The sequence below is a fragment of the Seriola lalandi genome, unplaced genomic scaffold, assembly GCF_002814215.2.
Source record: "Seriola lalandi dorsalis isolate HSWRI2012SDOR001 ecotype SW California unplaced genomic scaffold, Sedor1 jcf7180002054476, whole genome shotgun sequence".
NCBI lineage: Eukaryota > Metazoa > Chordata > Actinopteri > Carangiformes > Carangidae > Seriola > Seriola lalandi.
In genome coordinates, this window is record NW_019525029.1 from 1,964,395 (window position 1) to 1,984,631 (window position 20,237).

General features: G+C 39.9%; 2 protein-coding genes and 1 non-coding gene across 3 annotated transcripts; 1 reads left to right on the plus strand and 2 right to left on the minus strand.

Moving 5' to 3' along the window:
- The first annotated feature begins 1,633 nt into the window (after positions 1–1,633).
- sack1hb (scaffolding CK1 anchoring protein Hb) lies at positions 1,634–14,969 on the plus strand. Its single transcript, XM_023412194.2, has 8 exons — positions 1,634–1,925; positions 7,175–7,369; positions 7,478–7,810; positions 9,045–9,209; positions 9,359–9,483; positions 9,569–10,123; positions 10,255–12,592; positions 13,286–14,969. Exons 2-8 carry the CDS (start codon positions 7,247–7,249, stop codon positions 13,304–13,306), a joined length of 3,660 nt encoding a protein of 1,219 aa, XP_023267962.1. The 5' UTR covers positions 1,634–1,925; positions 7,175–7,246; the 3' UTR covers positions 13,307–14,969.
- A 241-nt stretch (positions 14,970–15,210) lies between these two features.
- On the minus strand, positions 15,211–19,814 carry LOC147818786 (synaptonemal complex central element protein 1). Its single transcript, XM_087175566.1, has 8 exons — positions 19,715–19,814; positions 17,922–18,017; positions 17,692–17,739; positions 17,457–17,511; positions 16,212–16,301; positions 16,073–16,136; positions 15,863–15,929; positions 15,211–15,764 (listed from the first exon to the last, which is right to left on the minus strand). Exons 1-8 carry the CDS (start codon positions 19,812–19,814, stop codon positions 15,661–15,663), a joined length of 624 nt encoding a protein of 207 aa, XP_087031692.1. The 3' UTR covers positions 15,211–15,660.
- LOC111659406 (U8 small nucleolar RNA) lies at positions 18,256–18,387 on the minus strand. The gene has a single exon (XR_002761073.1). It is a non-coding gene; the product is annotated as a U8 small nucleolar RNA (small nucleolar RNA).
- Positions 19,815–20,237: the final 423 nt, after the last annotated feature.

Genomic DNA, 20,237 nt, shown 5'->3' on the forward strand with positions numbered 1-20,237 from the left:
ACTGCGTACTTAAACCTGTATTACACCTTGTGTCCAGGTTATGATTGCTGGCATATTTGCATGGAAGTGAATGACACAGAGAAAGATGTGAAGAATGAAAAAGAGAAGTTGTTATAAGTAGCCTAAATGAAGACAACAAGAAAGAGAGTGGAACACAAAAAGGACTGGAGACTGGAGTTGGCATCTTCATATTACAAAATCAATGTGTTGGAATTAACTCAGTCAAGCAGAAAATGTATTAACATATTAAATAACCATTAATATTTTGGCAAAAGGTGTTATTTGTTGTTAATGACAAATGAAGTATCGTCAATTAAGTATCACCTACAAATAATGGCTTATACACATGCATGGGGATATCCCAGACAAACAGTGACCCCGTATCTACCTCTCCTGCACTAGCCTGCATCGCCATTAGCAATGTGCTTCCCAAATCCAGCCCATGTTCAGAGAGGAGGAACCGAGCGGCGCAGCCTTGAGCAGGGAGGCTGGCTTTACAGAGGATTCACATACAGCAGAAATGGGAACCACTGGAGTCTGCTGACTCAGCACAAGGGTTCTGCCTTGGAGAAAAGCAACAGGTGACTCATTTACACAACGTTTCAGAGAGGAACATGATCTCCAAGGAAACCAACTTGGTTTATGCAACTTTTGATAAACACGAGCCACTGTAGGCACAAATGATGTTAATGGGGTAATGGGAAATGGTGAGATGTAGGATAATGTAAGTAAGTAAGAAAGTAAGCAAGTAAGTAAGTAAGTTAGTAAGAGTAGAGAAGTGTCAAAAATTCAGCAAACTGACTCAGTTACATTGCAATACATATCTAAAGTTAACTAAATTAGCTAATTTTAGCTACCATAATCTAGTGGTCACACCAGACCAATTACAACTGTAGCAGCAACACTTCTGAGTCTGCTGAATTGAGAAATAGTGCGTTTTATTCATTGTGTAATTAAGTGAAAGTGAAAGACTGTGTTATTTCTTCTTTCATAAATTATGAAGTGCAGCTTTAAACTCGTGACACTGCTTATCTTCCAGTAACTCAAGACTCAAGTGGACTTTCTTATCAACCAATCCATACACAAATGCAAAGTAGTGACATTTTGTTTCTCAGGGAACACTGAGAGATTTAACATTTAAACAGTGTAAACACAACAGGGGCTTGGTGCAAAAAGATAATGTTAAGTCGCCAAGACAAAACAAAACAAGTGCAAAACACAGTGCACAGAAAAGACCAAACCAGTGCAAAGAGAAGATAAAACTGGTTCAGAAATAACACAAAACCAGTGCAAAGACAAAACAAAAAAGTGCAAGGACAAAACAGAACACTAGTCAGTGCAAGCAGGATGACATGAACTGACTTATTTGAAGAAAGCTGGAACAAACTGACTCATCCAAGAGAAAGAGTTTTGTGTAAAAGTTTGGAGAAACTTCCTCCTTTGTTCCACAAAGACCAGATAAAACACCAATTAGCAGCCATGACACAAAAGCCAGCACTTTTGAAATATGCCACTGGGAGTGAACTTCCAATGGGTTTATGTTCCCAGTGATCAACGGGTTTGGGAGGAGTCTCACCGGTGGGAAAGCCCTGCCCAACAGGAGTCGCCCCGCTTCTTCCTCATTCACCGCGGTCCTCTGTGCCATAGTGGCGGCGGCTCCGGAGGTTCACATACCGCCGAGTGAAGCGCTCAGCCTGGGCCTGGAGTAGGAGCTGCCTCGTTTCGCCTGTGTTCGCTCGGCTGGCAGTGGAGGCTGCGCACCGGGGGTTTGGGTGGAGTTCGTACCCGGTCCGAGGAATGTGACGCACGGACGGAAGGAGACGCACATCGGCGGTTTCACCGGAGAAAGCGATACCTGTTGGGGGAAAAAAACAAACAAGCAACAACAAGACGAGACGAGACAAGTTCTGCAGCAGAGTTAGGAGGTACGAAGTGGAAACAAAGACCAACTGTGGAAATGCAACTTGGGACGAAGAGATGTTCAGAGATAATAGCCTATTACTATCCATTCTTTGCTAATGAATCCCACCCTCTTTTATTCTATTCTAGCTGTGTCCTGCTTTATTCTATTCTGCGTATTTTCCCTCCCTGACTTATTCTAACAACCACTAATGTGCACTCATGTGCTTTTCTATTCCACTCGATTGTTTCCTGTCTTGTTTTATTCAGTGATAACTTTATCCTGCTGTATAATATTCTACTGTACTACTATATTGTTTCCTGTTTTATCATCCTCCACGAGTTTTATAATGATGTCTGCTCTATTCTTTTCTATTTATTGCTCCATTAATGTCAATGGAATAAAAAAAAAAAGTGAAATGCAGGTTACTCTCCTCATTAGCCGCTTGCAGTTTATACAGGATGAAGTCATCCAGGTAGCTGCTGTGCATTGCAAAACCTGAACAGTATTGTTATTACAGTCTGAGTACACAGTTCAGGGCTCGGCGTTGGCTGACTCTAACTATCTGTGCTGCTCTCTTTCCAGTCCTTTGAAGACATTTGAGAAAGAGAAAAAAACACTACTTGGAAAAATAACAAGGTTTCAGACTGTGTGGAGCTTTGTCTTGTCCTGCAGGGAGCCATGGTTGTTAAATGGTGCTTCAAAAGGCAGGGACACTTTTACAAGCCTGGTCAATGGCTTGGTTGCACAATGACATGTATGTCATTGTTATTAGGCAAACTTGAGATCCCTCTAATTTGAGGATAATTGGTGAGATACTACACATTCCTTGCCTTCTAAATCATACAGTTTGTCTGTTGAACAAGGAAAGCACCCACCACATGTCCTCTCCTATAGATGTTGGTCTCCTATAGGCTCTGATAATATCTTTATGTTTGCAGCTTTGATTCAAACAAGCAATGTATTGATTTAAACTTACAGGCTTTCCCTCAATTCAGTGAGTGAGTCACTCCGCTGGAATAGTTCAGCATGTGGTTATAATTTGAGGGAAAAAGTCTGTGGTGCCAGCTTTTTCTGTGGTGCGTCAGTGCAATGCGTGCCCCTTATTATAGATTCCATCTTGTCACACCAGCCATATGGCGAAGGCTTCATCCCATTCATTAGTCTGTTTGCATTGTATATGTCATAAGGGGTCAGTTTCTGTTCGTAAAGGTGGGGTCATTCATGTGTGAGCACTATTGTGCTTTGAGAGGGAGAGGAAGCAATGTAGAGACATTTTCATGCTTTACTGTTGTGTTTTTCACTCAAGACGACCGCAGACATTAAGGCATTTGGAACACATGACGAGGACCTCATTGGACCTGTTTTTCTCGCAGTGCTGCTGTGTTAAACACAGCTAGAGAAAGGGGAGGGTTCATGCTGGTGTGTGTACATGTAGTATACATTCACCTGACCTTGAGCTGTCTTTTGTGCGGCATTCAATGGCCTTGCTGAGGTGTGATGATGTACAGAGAGACAAGATGTCCTCTGTGTTTGCTCTTATCTACGCTTGCGTGTGTTAATCAGACTAAAGGTGGCCCTGAAAGGTTCTGACAGGAGCATCAGGAGATGACTGGTTCATCCGTTCAAAACCTGTTTTCAGGTATTTTGTTCTCGCTCCATTCACCATTCACAAATCATTATCACACAAAATGAATCGACTGAAGAGGTATGTCAGATCAATCAGTGTTTGTTTAGGGAGGTGTGTTCAGATGTGTGTGTGTGTGTGTGTGTGTGTGTGTGTTCAGATGTGTGTGTGTGTGTGTGTGTGTGAGAGAGTGAGAGAGAGACAAAGAGAAACAGAAAGAGTGAAGAAAATGCTTTTTGGAGTTTGTGCTTGATAGTTTGTGTCTCGTCTGACTTTATTCTCTTAATTCAGACAGTGAGACATTAAAATGTTCTCTCCTTCAGCTCTTCTCTTGCTGGTTCTCTCCTTATTCTCGTTTCAGTGTTGCTGCAGGAATGCTGAGAATGAGCCATTTACACGCTTAGTGAGCAAACATTGGGCCCATCTGAATATTGGGTTTATCAGCCTGGAGTAGCTGCAGTTGGTTGCCGCCTGCCTGTCCTGTGGTGGTTTAGTCTTTCAAAGTGGCTTTGTTTATGGTGCGTTTAGAGCAGGCTCGTCCCTGTGCGGGCGGCAGAACGTTTTAAGGATGAACAGAGAGAGAAAGATCATTGTCATGTGTCACTTTCTACAGCTTGATGTTTACAGCGGTTTCTATAACAACAAACAAAGCAGCAGTTTTTGTTTGCATATGCTACCAGTCAGTCAGGTGAGGTGGGGAAAGTCTGTCATGCCTCTTACATTGTGCTATTCCTCTGCTGCTTCATTCTGCTCAGACTCAGAGGTCAGGAGGGTGAATAGTGCAACTATGCTCTTGGGTCACCCACTTAGCTCATATTCACCTCAGGGTTGATTTGCACTGATCGCTGTCTTCTTCTAAGGTTTTTCGTAACCGAAAAACTGTAACAGCATGACTAACTATTTCATAATTTGATAGGCACTCGCAGTGTTTTTTGGCTGCTGTTGAGGTTTACGCTTTATGACGAGCACAGACAGGTGCACATCTTTCACTTTATGACTGTTAAGTGCTCAGGTATGCACTTCACTGCTGCATCAGCAAATTTACTTGCATATAGATCTTGCCTCAGGCTGCTAGATCTCTATAAAATAAGGAACAAAATGGATCAAAGTACTTGCGATTCTTCCACATTAGAAACTTGCTGTGAGTAAGATTTATTCTATGCAACCAGCATTTATTCCATGCAACCAGTATGTGCGCCCAGTATGCCTCCCTGCCCACCGCAAAACTGTGGAAGGGGAACAGAACACCGCAAAGGCCTAATTTCTATGGCTAGAAATGAGAAAGGAAACAGGATGTCAGCCATTTTGCCAACAGATGAATCACCACAGAGACACGTGGTGGAAGTTATCCCCAGGCTAGGCCAGGCCAGGCTACCCTGTGACTCACCAGGCCTCTGACTAAACTGGGTTTTCACAGTAATTGCGGGTTAGGACTTGGACACTTTTGTTATCACCATCGATCACCAAAGTGTGTGGAAGTTTACAGAAAACACATCACACGCACTTTTTTTAAGTGGGTACACCTTGCAAAACACCTACTCACCCTCCCATTCCATCCCCAGGTTACACACACATACACCCTGATCATGTACTCAGACTGTCGGTCAACCAGTTCCTAAGACATTTCCATGGTGATGCATCCACACAGTCAAAAACACATCCTGTTTTGACAACATGCTACAATGTGCAGAAGAGATTTACCAAAAGTTAAACAGCCAACCGTATGAATCAATACCTCCAGTTTTAATAACTCAGGTCTTGATAATCCATCAGAGGACCCATCCAGCATGCAGCTGTCAGGACCACATTAAATATCAATGAGGGGGGTGTCCGGGTTGGTTCAGTTTATGGTGCTTAACACAAAACTATGTTGTGGGTTGGAATTGAGCCTTGGCCCTTTCTACATGTTGCATTCTTTCTTCTTCCTTTATCTAATGCCAAACAAAATATTAGAAGGCATCAGATGGCACTGATGAACTAATTCCTCTTTTGAAAGCAGATATACCACAAAATAGTTAACAAATGCCAAATATTTTTTGCCTAAACATACACTTAACACAGTGGATTGAACCAGCTATTGTTATTAGATCTGAGGCAAAAGCCAAGTTCCAGTTTTCTCATTGTGAAGGTTTGCTGCTTTTATGTTTCTTGAAATGTTGGTTGGACAAAACAAGCTACTAGGAGACAATGCCTCAGGCCCCCCTTGGGAAATTGATGGGCATTTTTCACTATTTTAACATATATAAACCAAACAATTACACTTGTTACTTGTTACAACGTCCCCTCTTGTTGTGTTTTATGTTCATAAAGTTTCTGCTTGTGTGGGATAGTTGTCCTTGCTTTCCCCCTGCCATCTGCCTTTCATTCGCATTTTCTGACTGTGGCTCTCTGTGTCTCTTTTGGGCTGGGAGTAGAGATGGTCGGTGTAGCATCTCATCATCGTGTGTGCAGGATTGGAGAAGTTGTCCCTAAGCCCTACAGGTCTTCGGCGCTCTCTCTTTCTCATGCAAACGATCACACATTCACAAATTGTTATGTGACAATGTTCCTTTCACTATGTTGAATTAAGTCAGTTCAAGTCATGACATAACTAATACCACACTCATTGTGCCCTCCTGAAAAAATTTGCTCGCTATGACTGGCACAGATTTTTCAGGATGAGGTCTGAGTAGCAACTTGAAGCATGACGCACCAGCATGACAAGTTTGCTTAGCAGAGATATGAGAGAACCTGTCCATACACCTCTTCATGCCTTTCCCACCTCTCCCTTACACGTCCCTTTTCTCTCACTTGACTTTCTCCTTTCTCTCCCCCCCACTGTGCTTTCTCTATCCTGTTGTTTTTCTTTGTTCTTACCTTTGTGAACAGTTTGCTCACAAGCCCGATTGAATTTCAGTTAATCACTGGTTCTACCACAAGCAGGATATTTCATTGATGAATACAGCTCTAATGTTACATCAAACAGGCCATTAAGCTAAGTGTGTGATGCCATAAATGAGAACTAAGTCAAGTTAACTGTTAATCACAGTTTAACTTTAAGAATATTTACATTGAACTAAATGACAAATAAAGCATGATATGATGCCCCAGATGATGCATTATACAATGAGTATTGAAAAAGTTTAGATATATTTTCTTATTAAGTTGGAAATTATTTATTTGTATTGCCCTTTATTTTTTAACAAGTTAGTTTTAGTTTAATGAAAGTGCCAGATGTATTTTCTATTTGTAGAATATTAATGACAACAATAACTAATAGAATACATGAAACACAACTCAATAATTATTGATTCGAAACTCTCCATCTGTCTCTGTCAGGTAATCTGCCTGCTTTTGCACCCTGACACAGAGCTTTCTTCCCTCTCATCACCTTAGGGAATATTTAGTTTAAATATGACTATTGTATATCATGGAAGGAGCAGTGGTGTGTTGTCTGCAGTATATGCAACTACAACAGCACTGTGACTTGAACACATGAAAATATTTGATTGTTTTGTATACTTGGAAGATATTCTTTTAGCTCTGAGATTCTTAGAAACCTACAATATGCTGTTTGCGTAAGCCTCCAAAACAGGCTGTACAGACGTGCAGAAGGGTTAATTTCTCTGTGCACTGACCTTTTCTTTCTTTCTGACATTTCTGCACAGGTTCAAATTCCTCCTCCCTCACCTCTCTTCACCCTTGAGCCCTAGCCTTTGATCCCATTCTTCTCTTCAACCATGGCGCACAGATCTCAGAGTTCATCGATCGGTGATAACCCCCTTGACCCAAACTACCTGCCCCCACACTACCGTGAGGAGTATCGTCTAGCTATTGATGCTCTGATAGAAAACGACATACAGGTAACACTTCAATTTTGAAATTGTTTGTTTTGGGTGTAAAATACTTCAAAATTACATGTACAGTACATAGATTCTATGATGTAATGAATTACTCTCCTGTCTCACCAGGGCTACTATGAGTTCCTCCAGATGGCAGATGTGGTCGGTTTCCTGGCACAGCCAGAAATTGAACTCATCAAATCCACAATCCAGGTACCCAATCGAACCTCCGGTGTGCCAGAGCTGACGTACCAGGAGGGAGGTTATGAGGCTGATGGCTCCTCCGACACCTACTGGCCGGTGCAGTCCGACCTGGCTGCCCCAGGGCTGGACCTTGGCTGGCCGCTGCCACAGCACAGCTTCGTTGGGCCCACAGAGGTCACTACTCTGGTTAATCCCTCCGACCCAGACATGCCTAGCATCAAGGAGCAAGCTAGGAGACTTATCAAGAATGCACGTCAAGTGAGTAAGAGGGAGGGATATGAAACAGAAAGATGTTAAACTTGCAGATCTGGTTTGCTTTCAGAGGTATTTCTGAGAAAAAATTTAAACGTGAAAATAAGATCAAAGCATTCCATGTTTATACATGTACATTTATTCATTGTGTACAAATACAAATATGCTACGTTTTAGTGTTTAGATGTGTACATTGTCATGTCTGATTTACACTCCATATAGTAAATTAACACACTATTTCTTATTTATGAGTATCCTCTTTCTGTCTTATCAGTATGTACTGTAAGTGTTATCTCTTAAAAAAAAAAAAGAAGAAGAAAAAAAGAGTTGAGATAAAAGGCTGCCAGTATGTGGCTTATGCTATCTCATTATTAGTTTAATATTACTTTTTATCTGCCACTCTCAGATTTGCTACCACTCCCTTTCAGATGAATGTCGAACTGGTTGGCCTTTGGCTAAATCAAAAATAAAATTAACACACAGCCTACATGCCAAATGTCAAGAGCAGTCAAACCTGTTGGTGTAGTGGTTCATGTTGCTATCTGTCCTCCATTTCTGTCTGTGTGTTTGGAGAGTATGTCTGTGTCTTTTAAAATTTATGAGTGTGTCTATTTCATGAATTAAGTTAAGTGTTTCAACATGCACACGGAGGACACAAAGGCTCTAAAAGACAGGAGTCATTAATCTTACTATGCCATGGTTGTTACGTAAATTTATTTTACGTAATTCACCCACGCTGTACTGCTGATAAACTGGGTGTAGTTAAATACATGTGTTGTCTCAGTCTTATTTTGTTGAGAGGCGATATTCATTCAAATGCAATAAACTGAGGGATAATGACTTAACGTCTCTTCACCTGTGTGAAGAAAGGTTAACTTCATTCCAGTGTGGAGCAGTGTTAATGATGTTACTGAACAAATAGTCCTATTCAATGTTCACGATTTCATGACAAACCTTTATGCAATTCCATCAAAGGTGTCATACACTTGTACATAGTGTATTTATTATTTAGCCCTTTTTAAGATGATAATGCTTTATCTTCTTCTGCTGATTAACACAATGAACAGCTGCCACTGCCAAAGTTCCTTCAAATTATGTAAATGTTCAGGGTTGCAATTTTAAATCACCAATTTTTTAACCAACAGACTTTAGACTACAAAATAACTTCAAAGCCAGACTACCAAAGACCACATTAACAAACAAACCTTGACTAGTTTTCTCGTTTGCTCTTCTGCTCCAGGTTATTGCTGTGGTGATGGATATGTTCACAGATGTTGACATTTTTGCTGACCTCTTGGATGCAGCAACACGCCACGTCCCTGTTTACATTCTACTCGATGAACACGAAGCCCATCACTTTGTGTCTATGGTCATCAACTGCAAAGTCAACTTGGACTTAATTCCTGTGAGTTTGGCTTTTCATTACAAATTTTCTCTAAAGATTGGGCTAACACCTGGCTATTATTTATTATTGTATTTATTCCTTTATATCACATCATTTTCACGAAGGCTTATATATGTATCCATAACATGGTTGAATTTTTGGTTTTACAGATGATGCGTGTCAGGACTGTGGCAGGAATACCCTATTATTCCCGGACGGGAAAGTCATTCAAGGGACAGGTGAAAGATCGTTTCCTACTCTCTGACTGCAGGGCTGTACTCAGTGGGAACTATAGGTTAGTCATTTAATTATATTAATTATGAGTCAGTTTATTTAATTCCCAAGACTCCTATGCCATTCATTCTCTAAATTTCTTATAGTTTCATGTGGTCCTACGAGAAGATCCACCGCTGCATCGCCCACCTCTTCCTTGGGGAGCTGGTTGCCACCTTTGATGAAGAGTTTCGCATTCTCTTTGCTCAGTCAGAGCCTCTAGTCGTTGACCCCTCAGATGGAGCACTTGCTATCTCTGACACCAGCAGCACCAGCAGTTATGTAAGCCAGTTTGGGTTGAAGAGGACCCAGTCTTTGCGTAACCCCATAGGATACCGCAGGCAACCTGATATTCCCTCTGCCTTCCCCTATGGAGACTCTGATCGTAACCTTGCACTTCCTTTCCGGAGGAATGACCCATATCGTCACACCATTGAACCTGGGGCAGGAATTACAATTGGAAAATTTTCCCAGCAACAGTTTCGTCTGCAGCAATCCTTCCTGGAGCAGGGAAGATCCATAGTATCCAGGCAGATGGAGATCAGTGGCAGTGCGTTCAAGAGGCACAGCTATGCAGAGGGAACCCAGGAAAACTACACATCATCAAGGCAATACATGAAGCACAGAGTCATGAATAATCTGGAAGAGACAGACTTCCAAAGGTAGTTAACCTTTTAATACCTATAACTGTTTGGAGTCTTAATTAAATCAGGCATCACATCTTGTGTGAGTCTTTGCACATAATTATTCAATTATAACGAAACAAATAAGAACCATTGTGTTTTCTTTACAGGGAGCAGATCCAAAGTAGCCATTTCTACAGTGAAGGGCCTGGGCCAGGTTCTGGCCATGGACACTATGACAGACTTCGAGGTCATCCTCCACACCTCTCCATTGACCAGTATTCAGACTCAAGCTTTCGCTCAGATCTGGAGCCTCCTCCTGGTCGAGATTACCTTTCATCTGAGGATTTGATAGGACCTGAGGGGCACCAGGCACCTCCATTACCTGGAAGATATGGAGGAGGATCCTCCCATAAGAGGCCAACCATAGGTCAGGCGTATGCCTGCCAGAGCTCACCCACACAGCCCCATCCACCAGAGAAGAAACAGTTTCTCAAACAATCTGATCAAGAGTATGATCAAGATGCAAGTGTTAAGCAAGGCCTGAGGAGTTGGAGAATCAACTCCTATCTTAGCACATATGAGGACGGTGGAGAAGAAGGTCTGACGCAGCCTATGGGGCCTGATGCATTTGAAGATCCTCCACCATCTCAGCAGCTTACAGCGGCTGAAACTTCAGCTACTCGCTTTGGAAAACCTAATGTTCCCCCAAAGCCCAGACCAGATTTCACAAGACCACGCTTTGGAAAGCCCAAATTGCCTGAGAGCAGCAATAAAGACTCTAAGGATCTGCTGTCCTCAGGCAGTGGCTTGAAGTCATTTTTACTGGACAAAAAAGAGGGGGAAGTGGAGAAGGAATGGGAGAGAGAACTAGAGAGGGGAACAGCAAAGGAGACGGATGTGGAGGTGAAAGAGGGTCCAGATTACTTCCTGTCAAAACATGAATCATTCCGTAGTCGCATTAACCCACTTCTTCAACGTAGCTCTCGTCTACGTTCCTCACTTATATTCTCATCTTCCAAGGCAGAGATGCACAGTGGCAGTGTGGGATTAAAAGCAGCCACAGAGGAAGATGAGGAGTTAGACACATTGCGCACTTCCTCGATTGTGTCCCAGATCCTAGAAAAGAGGAGGTCATTGACTCGTGAGCCTTTTGAGTGGAGAAAGAAGACTGAGGACAAAGATAAGGAGAAAGAAAAGGACAAGGAGAAAGACAAAGAAGAAAAAGAGAAGGAGAAAGAGCGTCAGCAAAAGGAAAAGGAGATGGGATTGAAAGATGACATTAAAGTAAAGGTTGAATCTCAGAAAACTAACACAGAGGTAAAGACAACAACTGTTGAAACATGTGAAGGCACAACATCATCATCTCTGAACATGAATGACCCAGCCAGTCGACTGCAGTATTTCAAAGATCTTGCTGCCAAGAGAAAAGCCTCAAAAATGGACATAGAGTCATCGTTAAAAATCCCAGAGCCTGCTGAAAAAAAACCAGACCTCTCTGATAAACCTCTCAAAACTACAACAAATCCAAAGAACTCAACTGTTTCTGTTGGTTTAGCAGAACCTGAACCAAAGAAGACAGACATCTCTGCAAAACTGGCAGAGCTGACTCGCAGACCTTCATTTAGTTCCTCAAAACCACCAATAAACTATGCCAAGCCTTCTGTGAGTAACCTGAAACCTTCAGAGACATCTCAACCTCATAAAGAGGAGAATACCTCAGAGGGTCTAAAGAAGGATATATTCAAGTCTCTAAAGCCTATTCCTTCACCTAAGCTCTTCAAGAGGGATCAGCTTAAGATCAAAGGGCTGAATCCTCGTCGCATCTCCTGTGATGACGAAATTCTGACCACAGATGCTACAGATGCAGAGAAGAGTGAACTGAAAAAGAGCCGCTCTCACAGTTCTTCAACTCTGCCACGTGATGAAACTAAGGCAGGACAGAAAATGATGGGATCTAATACATCCATCAACACACTCGGTGAGGGAAAGGGTGAGGGTAAGGCACTCGACTTCTTAAAGAAGCAGACTCAGAAGCTAAAGGGAATCCTTGGGCCTAAGGATAAAGAAAAGAAATCTTCTGGAGATGATAAGGGCATGAGCATGGTCAAAGAGATCACTGAAGATTCAAGCAAAAAGCAGAGTTCATCAGCTAAAGATACCAGCGCTAGCACTACCGACCAAACTACAGCCAATCATAAGTCAGCGACCGGGATGTCAGGCCCGTCCCGATACCAGCCCCCGGGCAGCTCTGTTTTGTTCAGTAGCAACCTACGAGATGACACCAAAGTCATTCTGGAGCAGATCTCGGCCAACAGCCAGAAAAACCGACTGGAGAGGGATGAAACAGGGGGAGACAGTGACACCGGGGAGAAGGGGCTTGAGAGACAGAACTCCATAAAAAAGAATCGATTTCTGCGACCGCAGGGCAACATCCAGGAGCGTGAGGGATTGCTGAAGAGGATAGAGAGCATGAGGAAGGAGAAGAAGGTCTACAGCCGCTTTGAGGTACTCTCTCAATGCATGGATGATGTTTGCAGCGTAGATGGATAGTGTAGAAAGACATATAACAAATAACAAAAGTACTACATGTACTAGTCAGATTCCAGGTTTAGATTAAGTCATGTTAGAAAAAAGGCAGCTTTTCAAAATTCAAAGACCAAATTCAGTTTGGTCTGACTTAATGAATTACAGCAGTATACACTTGTGTGTGTAGTATACAGTCCAATTAAAATAGTAAAACGTGAGAATTATCTCTGCAACTATCTGAGCCATATAAATAATCAGATGTGTATTTTTAAAAGTTTTTAATGATAATTTTTATATATGGCCGACAAAATTATAGATTAGATAATTTTGTTTGTATAATTGAAAATAATTTGTCCAAATAACAGCAGACTAATATTTAACCTAAGGTCTCCTTATAAGCTGTGAAAATGCTTTGGTGCCTTATACATTAGAAGTCTAGTCAAACTACAGTATGTCATTGTTATAATTATTACCATTTTAAATAGAATTTGATTTTACCTTGCTTGTATATCGGTTAGTGTCATTGAGCTAAGCAGAATACTGTATTAGGACTGTCCCCTGAGGCCTGAAGAATAATGTCGTATCAATGAGGAAGAGGGAAAGGACAGACAAAAATGGGTGGGAGTTTATACTCTGTTGCATTCACTGTTATCCCTGTTGTTCTGTTAACAGATGGGGAATAGCCTGGGTTAACGAAAGACGGAGGAGCGGCCTTTTAAATGGAAACTATTTATGCAAGATGATCAAAAAGACCCATTGTCCACATGTGCCAGCGACACTCTCCAAGTACCTCTGGGTACTGCAACACTGCAGCCTTTCCTGGATTTTCACATTGAGTAATAAAACTTGAAAAGACTATATATATAATTATATATATATATAAATGCAAACTAACAAACTTAAGTCATTGAGTTTGGAATGTGCCCATTTGCCAAGACCTGCTACTACTTTTTCCTTATATGGTGAGAGAGAGAAGAGTGACTACTTGCATACTGGCTGCATTGGCTGATGTTTCACCAACCAGAAAAAGGGAGGGCAGTTTACCTATAACTGAGCTTGTATGAACGACTGAGCTTGTATGAACGTGACTGAGGGAGTTAGAAGATAAGAGAAAGACAGTACATGTTACACCTAGGGGAAAGAAAATAAGATACACGCCAGTCAAAAAAACATGGCAGTAAATGACTGCACATGTCTAGTACCAGTGTTGTCTGTTTCTGCAAGTGAGTGGGTAACTAGGACTTGTTTAAAGTTAAACACAAGACAGTGTCCTTGGGGATTCACTCTGTGCCAATTGCCCACTGGGGGCATTACCAAAGCTAGAGGGACTATAATTAACCCAGCCCGGAAAGCAAAGATGAGGATATGAAGATAAAGAGAATGAGTGTTGATGACAGGTGAAAATTTAAGGGCAAGTCTGTGAAATTATAGGAAGAGATACAAAATAGAATCAGCAGATGAAAGAAATGTGTTTCCTAATGTGTAATTCTAATGTTAAGGCAGCACCAGTAGAGTTTTGATTAAAATTAGAGCCTCTAGTGAACTTTACCCTCTCAAAGGAGTGTTAAGGCGTGGATCCACTTCTCAGGGTTGACAATGTCAAGTAACCATTCAAAGAGGGGGACTAAAAGCTTGCATGTTCAGAGGAGTGGAGTTAAAAACAATTATGTGTACAACTGTTTGTCTTATGCAATGTTGACCTGAATCACTGTAAAAAAAAAAAGAAAAAGAAAAAAAAAGGACAATTTTTACGTGACTAAAAATTGTGCCCCCGTTTCTCTCTCCTTCCTGGACTTTTGAATTAGTCATCACCTCGTAAGGAAAGGAATAGTAAAACGATAGGTACATTTTGCATACTGGAGCAGGGCCATGCCTCCTTACATAAGGCATTTAACTTCTGAGAACTACGCCCTGCACAGGACTTCTAACTCCTTTGTTAGCCTGTAAATACCATGGAACCAAAGATTTTATTATATGATAGAGTTCCCAGGCTGCTTGACAGCTCAACTGAACATCAAACCATTTAATGTTTAGTGTTTTTTCGTACAGTACATCAAAAGAACACTTCAGGGGTTACACTGTTTTCTATACAAGGTTATATGTATATATTTATGTAAAAAAAGGTCTTGTTGACAATATAAGTAACAAATTTGATTATGATCACCCTCACTGTGCTATCAACGTGCCTTATCTCCATTTTTATAAGTATGTGGTATTGGCTGTAAAAAGTAATTGGCATTAATTAAGGGGGAATCAGTTCCACAGGGTACATGTCTTATTTTTAAAAACCTAAAATAGTATTACATTGTATTTGAACTACTGCAACGAGTGTTTTATTAAATCTCTTAAAACCGAAGTTGAATGTGGCTGTGTGCACATGTATGCTGTAGGTCTGTATATTTCCTGAATGGCTCTTCATTTATAGGTTCTCTAAGATTAAAATAATAAAATCCTTTTAATAGCAATGTCACAACATAGAAACTATTTTTTTTTTTTTTTAAATATATGAACACCTTTCAATCAATCAATCATCAATACACAATATTACTACTACTACTACTACTATCATCTACATATCTCAAAAACAGCATTCACTGGTCACAGAATGTAAAATATTTCAGGTTTCATAAACACATCAAATTTGCAGATATTCCAACATTAAACTGGATCACAAAAACAAGCCCATGCCTCACAGAACAGTTAATAGTATCAAAGCAGTAAATAGTAGATAATAATAGCCAAGGACACTGGAATAAATAGAGTTTTGTCCGCAAATATTTTTACTTGTATCTCACTGATACAAATCAACAAGTTGTGACTAAAATTCTGGTTATTTTCATTTCATTTTGAGGTCAACTCAAGTAGTTTTTTTACTGTATGGGTTTGGCAGGATTCTACAACCCTTGGGCCAATGAAACACAGAAGCTGATGTTTGGGAAATTTGTGGTTTTCACCTGACAAAATAGATGAGTGTTCAAAGTGCCTCTATCTGGTAGTAAAACAAGGAAGTTTACCTCTGATTCTCTAGAACCACTGAACATGTAGTTTTACTGCTCCTGAGTCACTGCAGCTTTTTTTTCCAACTGCTTCTGTTTCCTCACGTCTTGTAGCTCCTCATCAAGACAGCACAGCTGAGCCAACTTCAGCTGTTCTACAAGAATCACAGAACAAGACTATGTCAAAGGGGTTGGAAATGGAAAACACTGTTCCTGCATGTAGAAAAGGAAACGTTTGACTGTGGGTACTTACCAGCTGATAGCAGCTGACATTTTGTATTCTCAGCTCTCTCTATTTCATCCGGGAGCCTTTCTGGAGTCTAAATAACAATTTAGAGGACTTCAGTAATTAACAATACTAACAACAAGTCAACTTTTCATCATTCTATTTTGAAGATCTGGGGAAAATATATAAAGAGGGAAAAAAGCACCACTGATTTTAATATTAAATAAACAAACTTACAAACATGGAGTGCAGATTCTTATGCTGCTCTATCAGCTGATGGAGTTGGTTTTCAAACTTCATCCTGAAAAAAAAAAGGTAATTAATATGGCTGTTTGATGAGGTGTTTTTTTAAATACAATAAATCATTAATTGATACCGCTGCTTCCGCTGTTTAAGCTTGAATTCCTGAATTTCACATCTGTACTGTTCCAGCAGTTCCTCACTTTGCTCGTTCTGCTTTAGCTGCCTGCAAAACATACACAATTCATCATCCAGTGCAATATATAAATAATTTAAAAATATAACACTTCCCATAGAACCATTAATTCACCTAGCCTTTCGTATGCATAGGCCATAGTAGACTTGGCACAGGTATTGCATGCTGTACAAGAATGTGCTTGCAAGTGACATGCTTGGATATGAGGATCAGATTAAATATGACAATTAAAGTAAGCAATAAAACAAATGTAAAAGCTTAAAACTTGGGGAAACAATGAGCTAGAGAAGTATCAAACTTTTAAATGAATGAACTGTGTCTATTCCGTCACCAACAAATCTATGGCTGATGTCCAGGATGCTAAAGATGTGATGCAATCATTAACCTTCATAGTGTAACAGCAAAGTCCTTACAGGCTCTCATATAATGTCTCAGGTAACAGTAACTGGAAATTCAATAGATAGATAGATGGATACTTTATTTATCCCCTAGGGGAAATGCATGTGTCCATTAGCTCATTGATAATAATAATAATAATAATAATAGCAGTTGATAATAATTAAACAATAATAATTAGATGAGTCCACTTCCTTTGGCTGAGGTGTTGTATAGCCTGATGGCAGTGGGAACAAAGGATCTCCTGAACATCTCATAAACAGTAAGACACACAGGTACATATCTTAATTTTAGTATCTTAAATCCATCTTGGTGGAGGTGACTATGCCACTAATTACTAGTTACTATATGCCACTGAATATGAAAGGTCCACAATTTCTGATTATTTTAAAAGTTTTGACATTATATGAGTATCTAAATAGGAAATCAGGCAAGAGATTAAAAAAGGTTGTAATATATATAAATATATATAAAACTGGCACAGCCAATAACAGGACTGAAACAAAAAGTAATTCAAAATCTCATGATATATAAAATGATCATACTATATCTAAGAATACAGGTAAGGTTTAACACAGACAATATATCAAAGAAAAAAAAAAATTCCAGGATGCTGCAATGATACTTACTGCCATCTAGTGTTACACATCATAAACACACAATTGAGGTTTACAACATGAGGGGGGAAAGATTACAGGTCATGTTCAGACTTCAGCAAAACACTGAACTACACTCCTCATAGCTGAAGACATTCAATAATCATATTTATATGGTTGAGGTGGTGCTCACCTGGCAGAGTCTTGCTCAGACTCCTCACAGTGGATCTGCTGGTTCATACACAGCTCTGAAGAAAACATCAGTAATAAATATGCTCATCAGGTTATTCATATTTATTGTCTCTGTATTAAGATGACAAACTTTTTCCAGACATAGTTGACCAAAACCTTATTTGTACATGGCATCAAAACAAACAAAATCTTCATACTTAATTAATATACATGTACAATTGTTTGTTCCCAAGTACCTTCTTTTTCTTTATGGATTTCCTCCAGTCGGTAAGCTTCAGTTTGTACTGTAAAACATTGACAAAATGCCTTGTAATAATATTTAATAATAAAATAAACATATATGGTACATAACACATGGCGCACGCTATAAATGGTTGCCTAAAGTAACTGTCTACTTTAGCAGGGGTTTGACAACATCTCATCAATCTCATCATGTTGAAGAAAGATTAATGATTTTGTGACTTACAAGTTTCCAGCTCTTTCTGCAAAGAGTCACTGACAGATTTGATGTCTTTAAGTTCTTCTTCTAGGGCTTTTTTACCTTGAATAAAACAAAGTGCAACTTAAACATGATAATTGTTATGCCTGTTGTATTGTGACTGCTTTAAAACTATCTCAAGTAGTCATTTAATGTTCTGTGAAACATCATATGACAAGGCACTGATTAATATTGCTACCCACATTTCCATGTTGTATTTGGGTTAATTACCTGATGTCAGAGATAAGAAAGTATGTTTTCATAGTACTTTGAGAAACTGTTTATAATACGAATTCATTTATTATTTATTTCAACAGCGAAGATCAGAATGGGTCTTGTAGGGTGTTGCTGTTCCCTACAAGACGGAGATATTAATCATATCTCATACATCTCCATTCATCATGATCTGATACTCCTTGTAGGAGTAACAGGTAAGGATGTACCTCACTGACGATAACATTCAAACGCTTCAAGTTACACTTATGATCTGTAGGTACAGCTGTCTCACTCACGGTTTTAACTTCCGTATTGGTGCTTAAACTTTTACGTATTACATGTAGTTAATTGTGTTTTGCTTAGATTCGGATCACCATTAGGTTAATTTATAAAGGTTTTGGCTATATATGCTACTCTTTCTGTTAAACCTAAAGGAAAATGCGTGTTCATTAGCATATCGGCAGCACAACCAGCCTTCCTATTGGTGCACATTACAAAAGCTTTCAGTCAAACTATGTGCTCCGTGTTGAGGTCTTTTCATAACGTACGGGCAGTTTAGCTTTTAAGGATGTCCGACACGCGGTTCACATGGTGGTTTTTTTTTACTACTTTTGATGTAATTAAAGAAAAAGTCAGCGCAACTTACTAGCGGAAGTGGAAGTGTAGCTTCACAAAGACTAACTAACGTGTCAAGATAAATATCTCACATTCCGATCTGGCTGAGCTACGAGCTGAGATGCATGCTTGAACATAATATGCGATATATCATTAGAGCTGGGGGATTCATACTGATCAGATGAACATTTTCTCAATACTACAACTACATAATGCACTAACCGTCCATGTATCCAAGCACCACACCACAACTACGACACAAGTGCAATTCAACACGAAGAAGGAAGTACGTGACAAAGACATCTCAGGGTTCATTGGCACTCTTGGGGATACGATATAAATACAAAACCAAGTAAACAAGCTTTTTAGCTAATCTTAAAAAGAGATATTTATAATAGTAACATAACAGTTATTACCCTATAATGGGCAATCTTTTACATTAAATCCCAGATCCACGACTTTCGAAATTAAATAGTAAAACTGTTGCTAAATACCATTAACCCTTGTTGTATATGAAGCCCCACTGCCATTTTTAAAAACCTTTTTTTCCTAATAAATATAAAGCGAATATGGCGGACTTAAGAAAGTTTGGCTTGATTTAATTAATTTATCAATCTAAATGTTAAATGGAAGAAAAACTGAAAAACTGAAAAAATAAATCGAGTGCCACGATAGATCTTTCAACTTAAGTGTGTGGATGAACAAAACTCCTCTCCTGTTTGTCCGAAACATTTAATATCTGATTTTCTAGCAATTTAAAACGTAGCTAATGAGTCCATGTCAGTTGTAACTACCTTGTTGGAGCCTACTTAGTTTGCTCATCAGCTGTTCAACTTTTGGCTCCGGTGTTTCTCCACCTGAGGGAGCAGGGCATGAAAACATATCAGCCTTATTTTGAACGTGTTAAAGATTGGTTTCATGTGAACTTTGTGCAACTTTGACTAGTTTACCTCCTTTCAGTGGTGTAACATTAACCATGTCCTCAAGGTTGAATCCTGTTATGGAGACAGAAAGAGATGTCAGATGAGCGGCAACTTGCGTTTCTACCATGTCGGCAAATGGTATCACGCTAAGACATAATGTAACTTATCTTCAGGATGCCCTTTTTAGCCACATGGTCAAAAGTTGGGTGGGTTGAAGAAAATGTACGAGCTGTCTGTACAACTCAGGTTTTGTCTTGGCTACTACTGAGCTGGTACAAATTCACACCAGTGCTAACGTTAGCCAAACGGAAATGAGATGCAGCTAACGCTACCTTAGTTTTAAGCTAACAATGTCACGTTTACCGTTTAGTCCAAAGAAATGGCTTCCAAAATTAAATGACTACAGAACTTAAACTTAATAAACGGTAATATTTTAGTCACTATTTTCCTTGCGGCTATCTACTCTGCATTATTTTCACCACTGTTTTATCATTACTTGGCCATAGCAGGCAATGTTATGCTGTTTGGTGCTACCGTTTATAGTTATCTA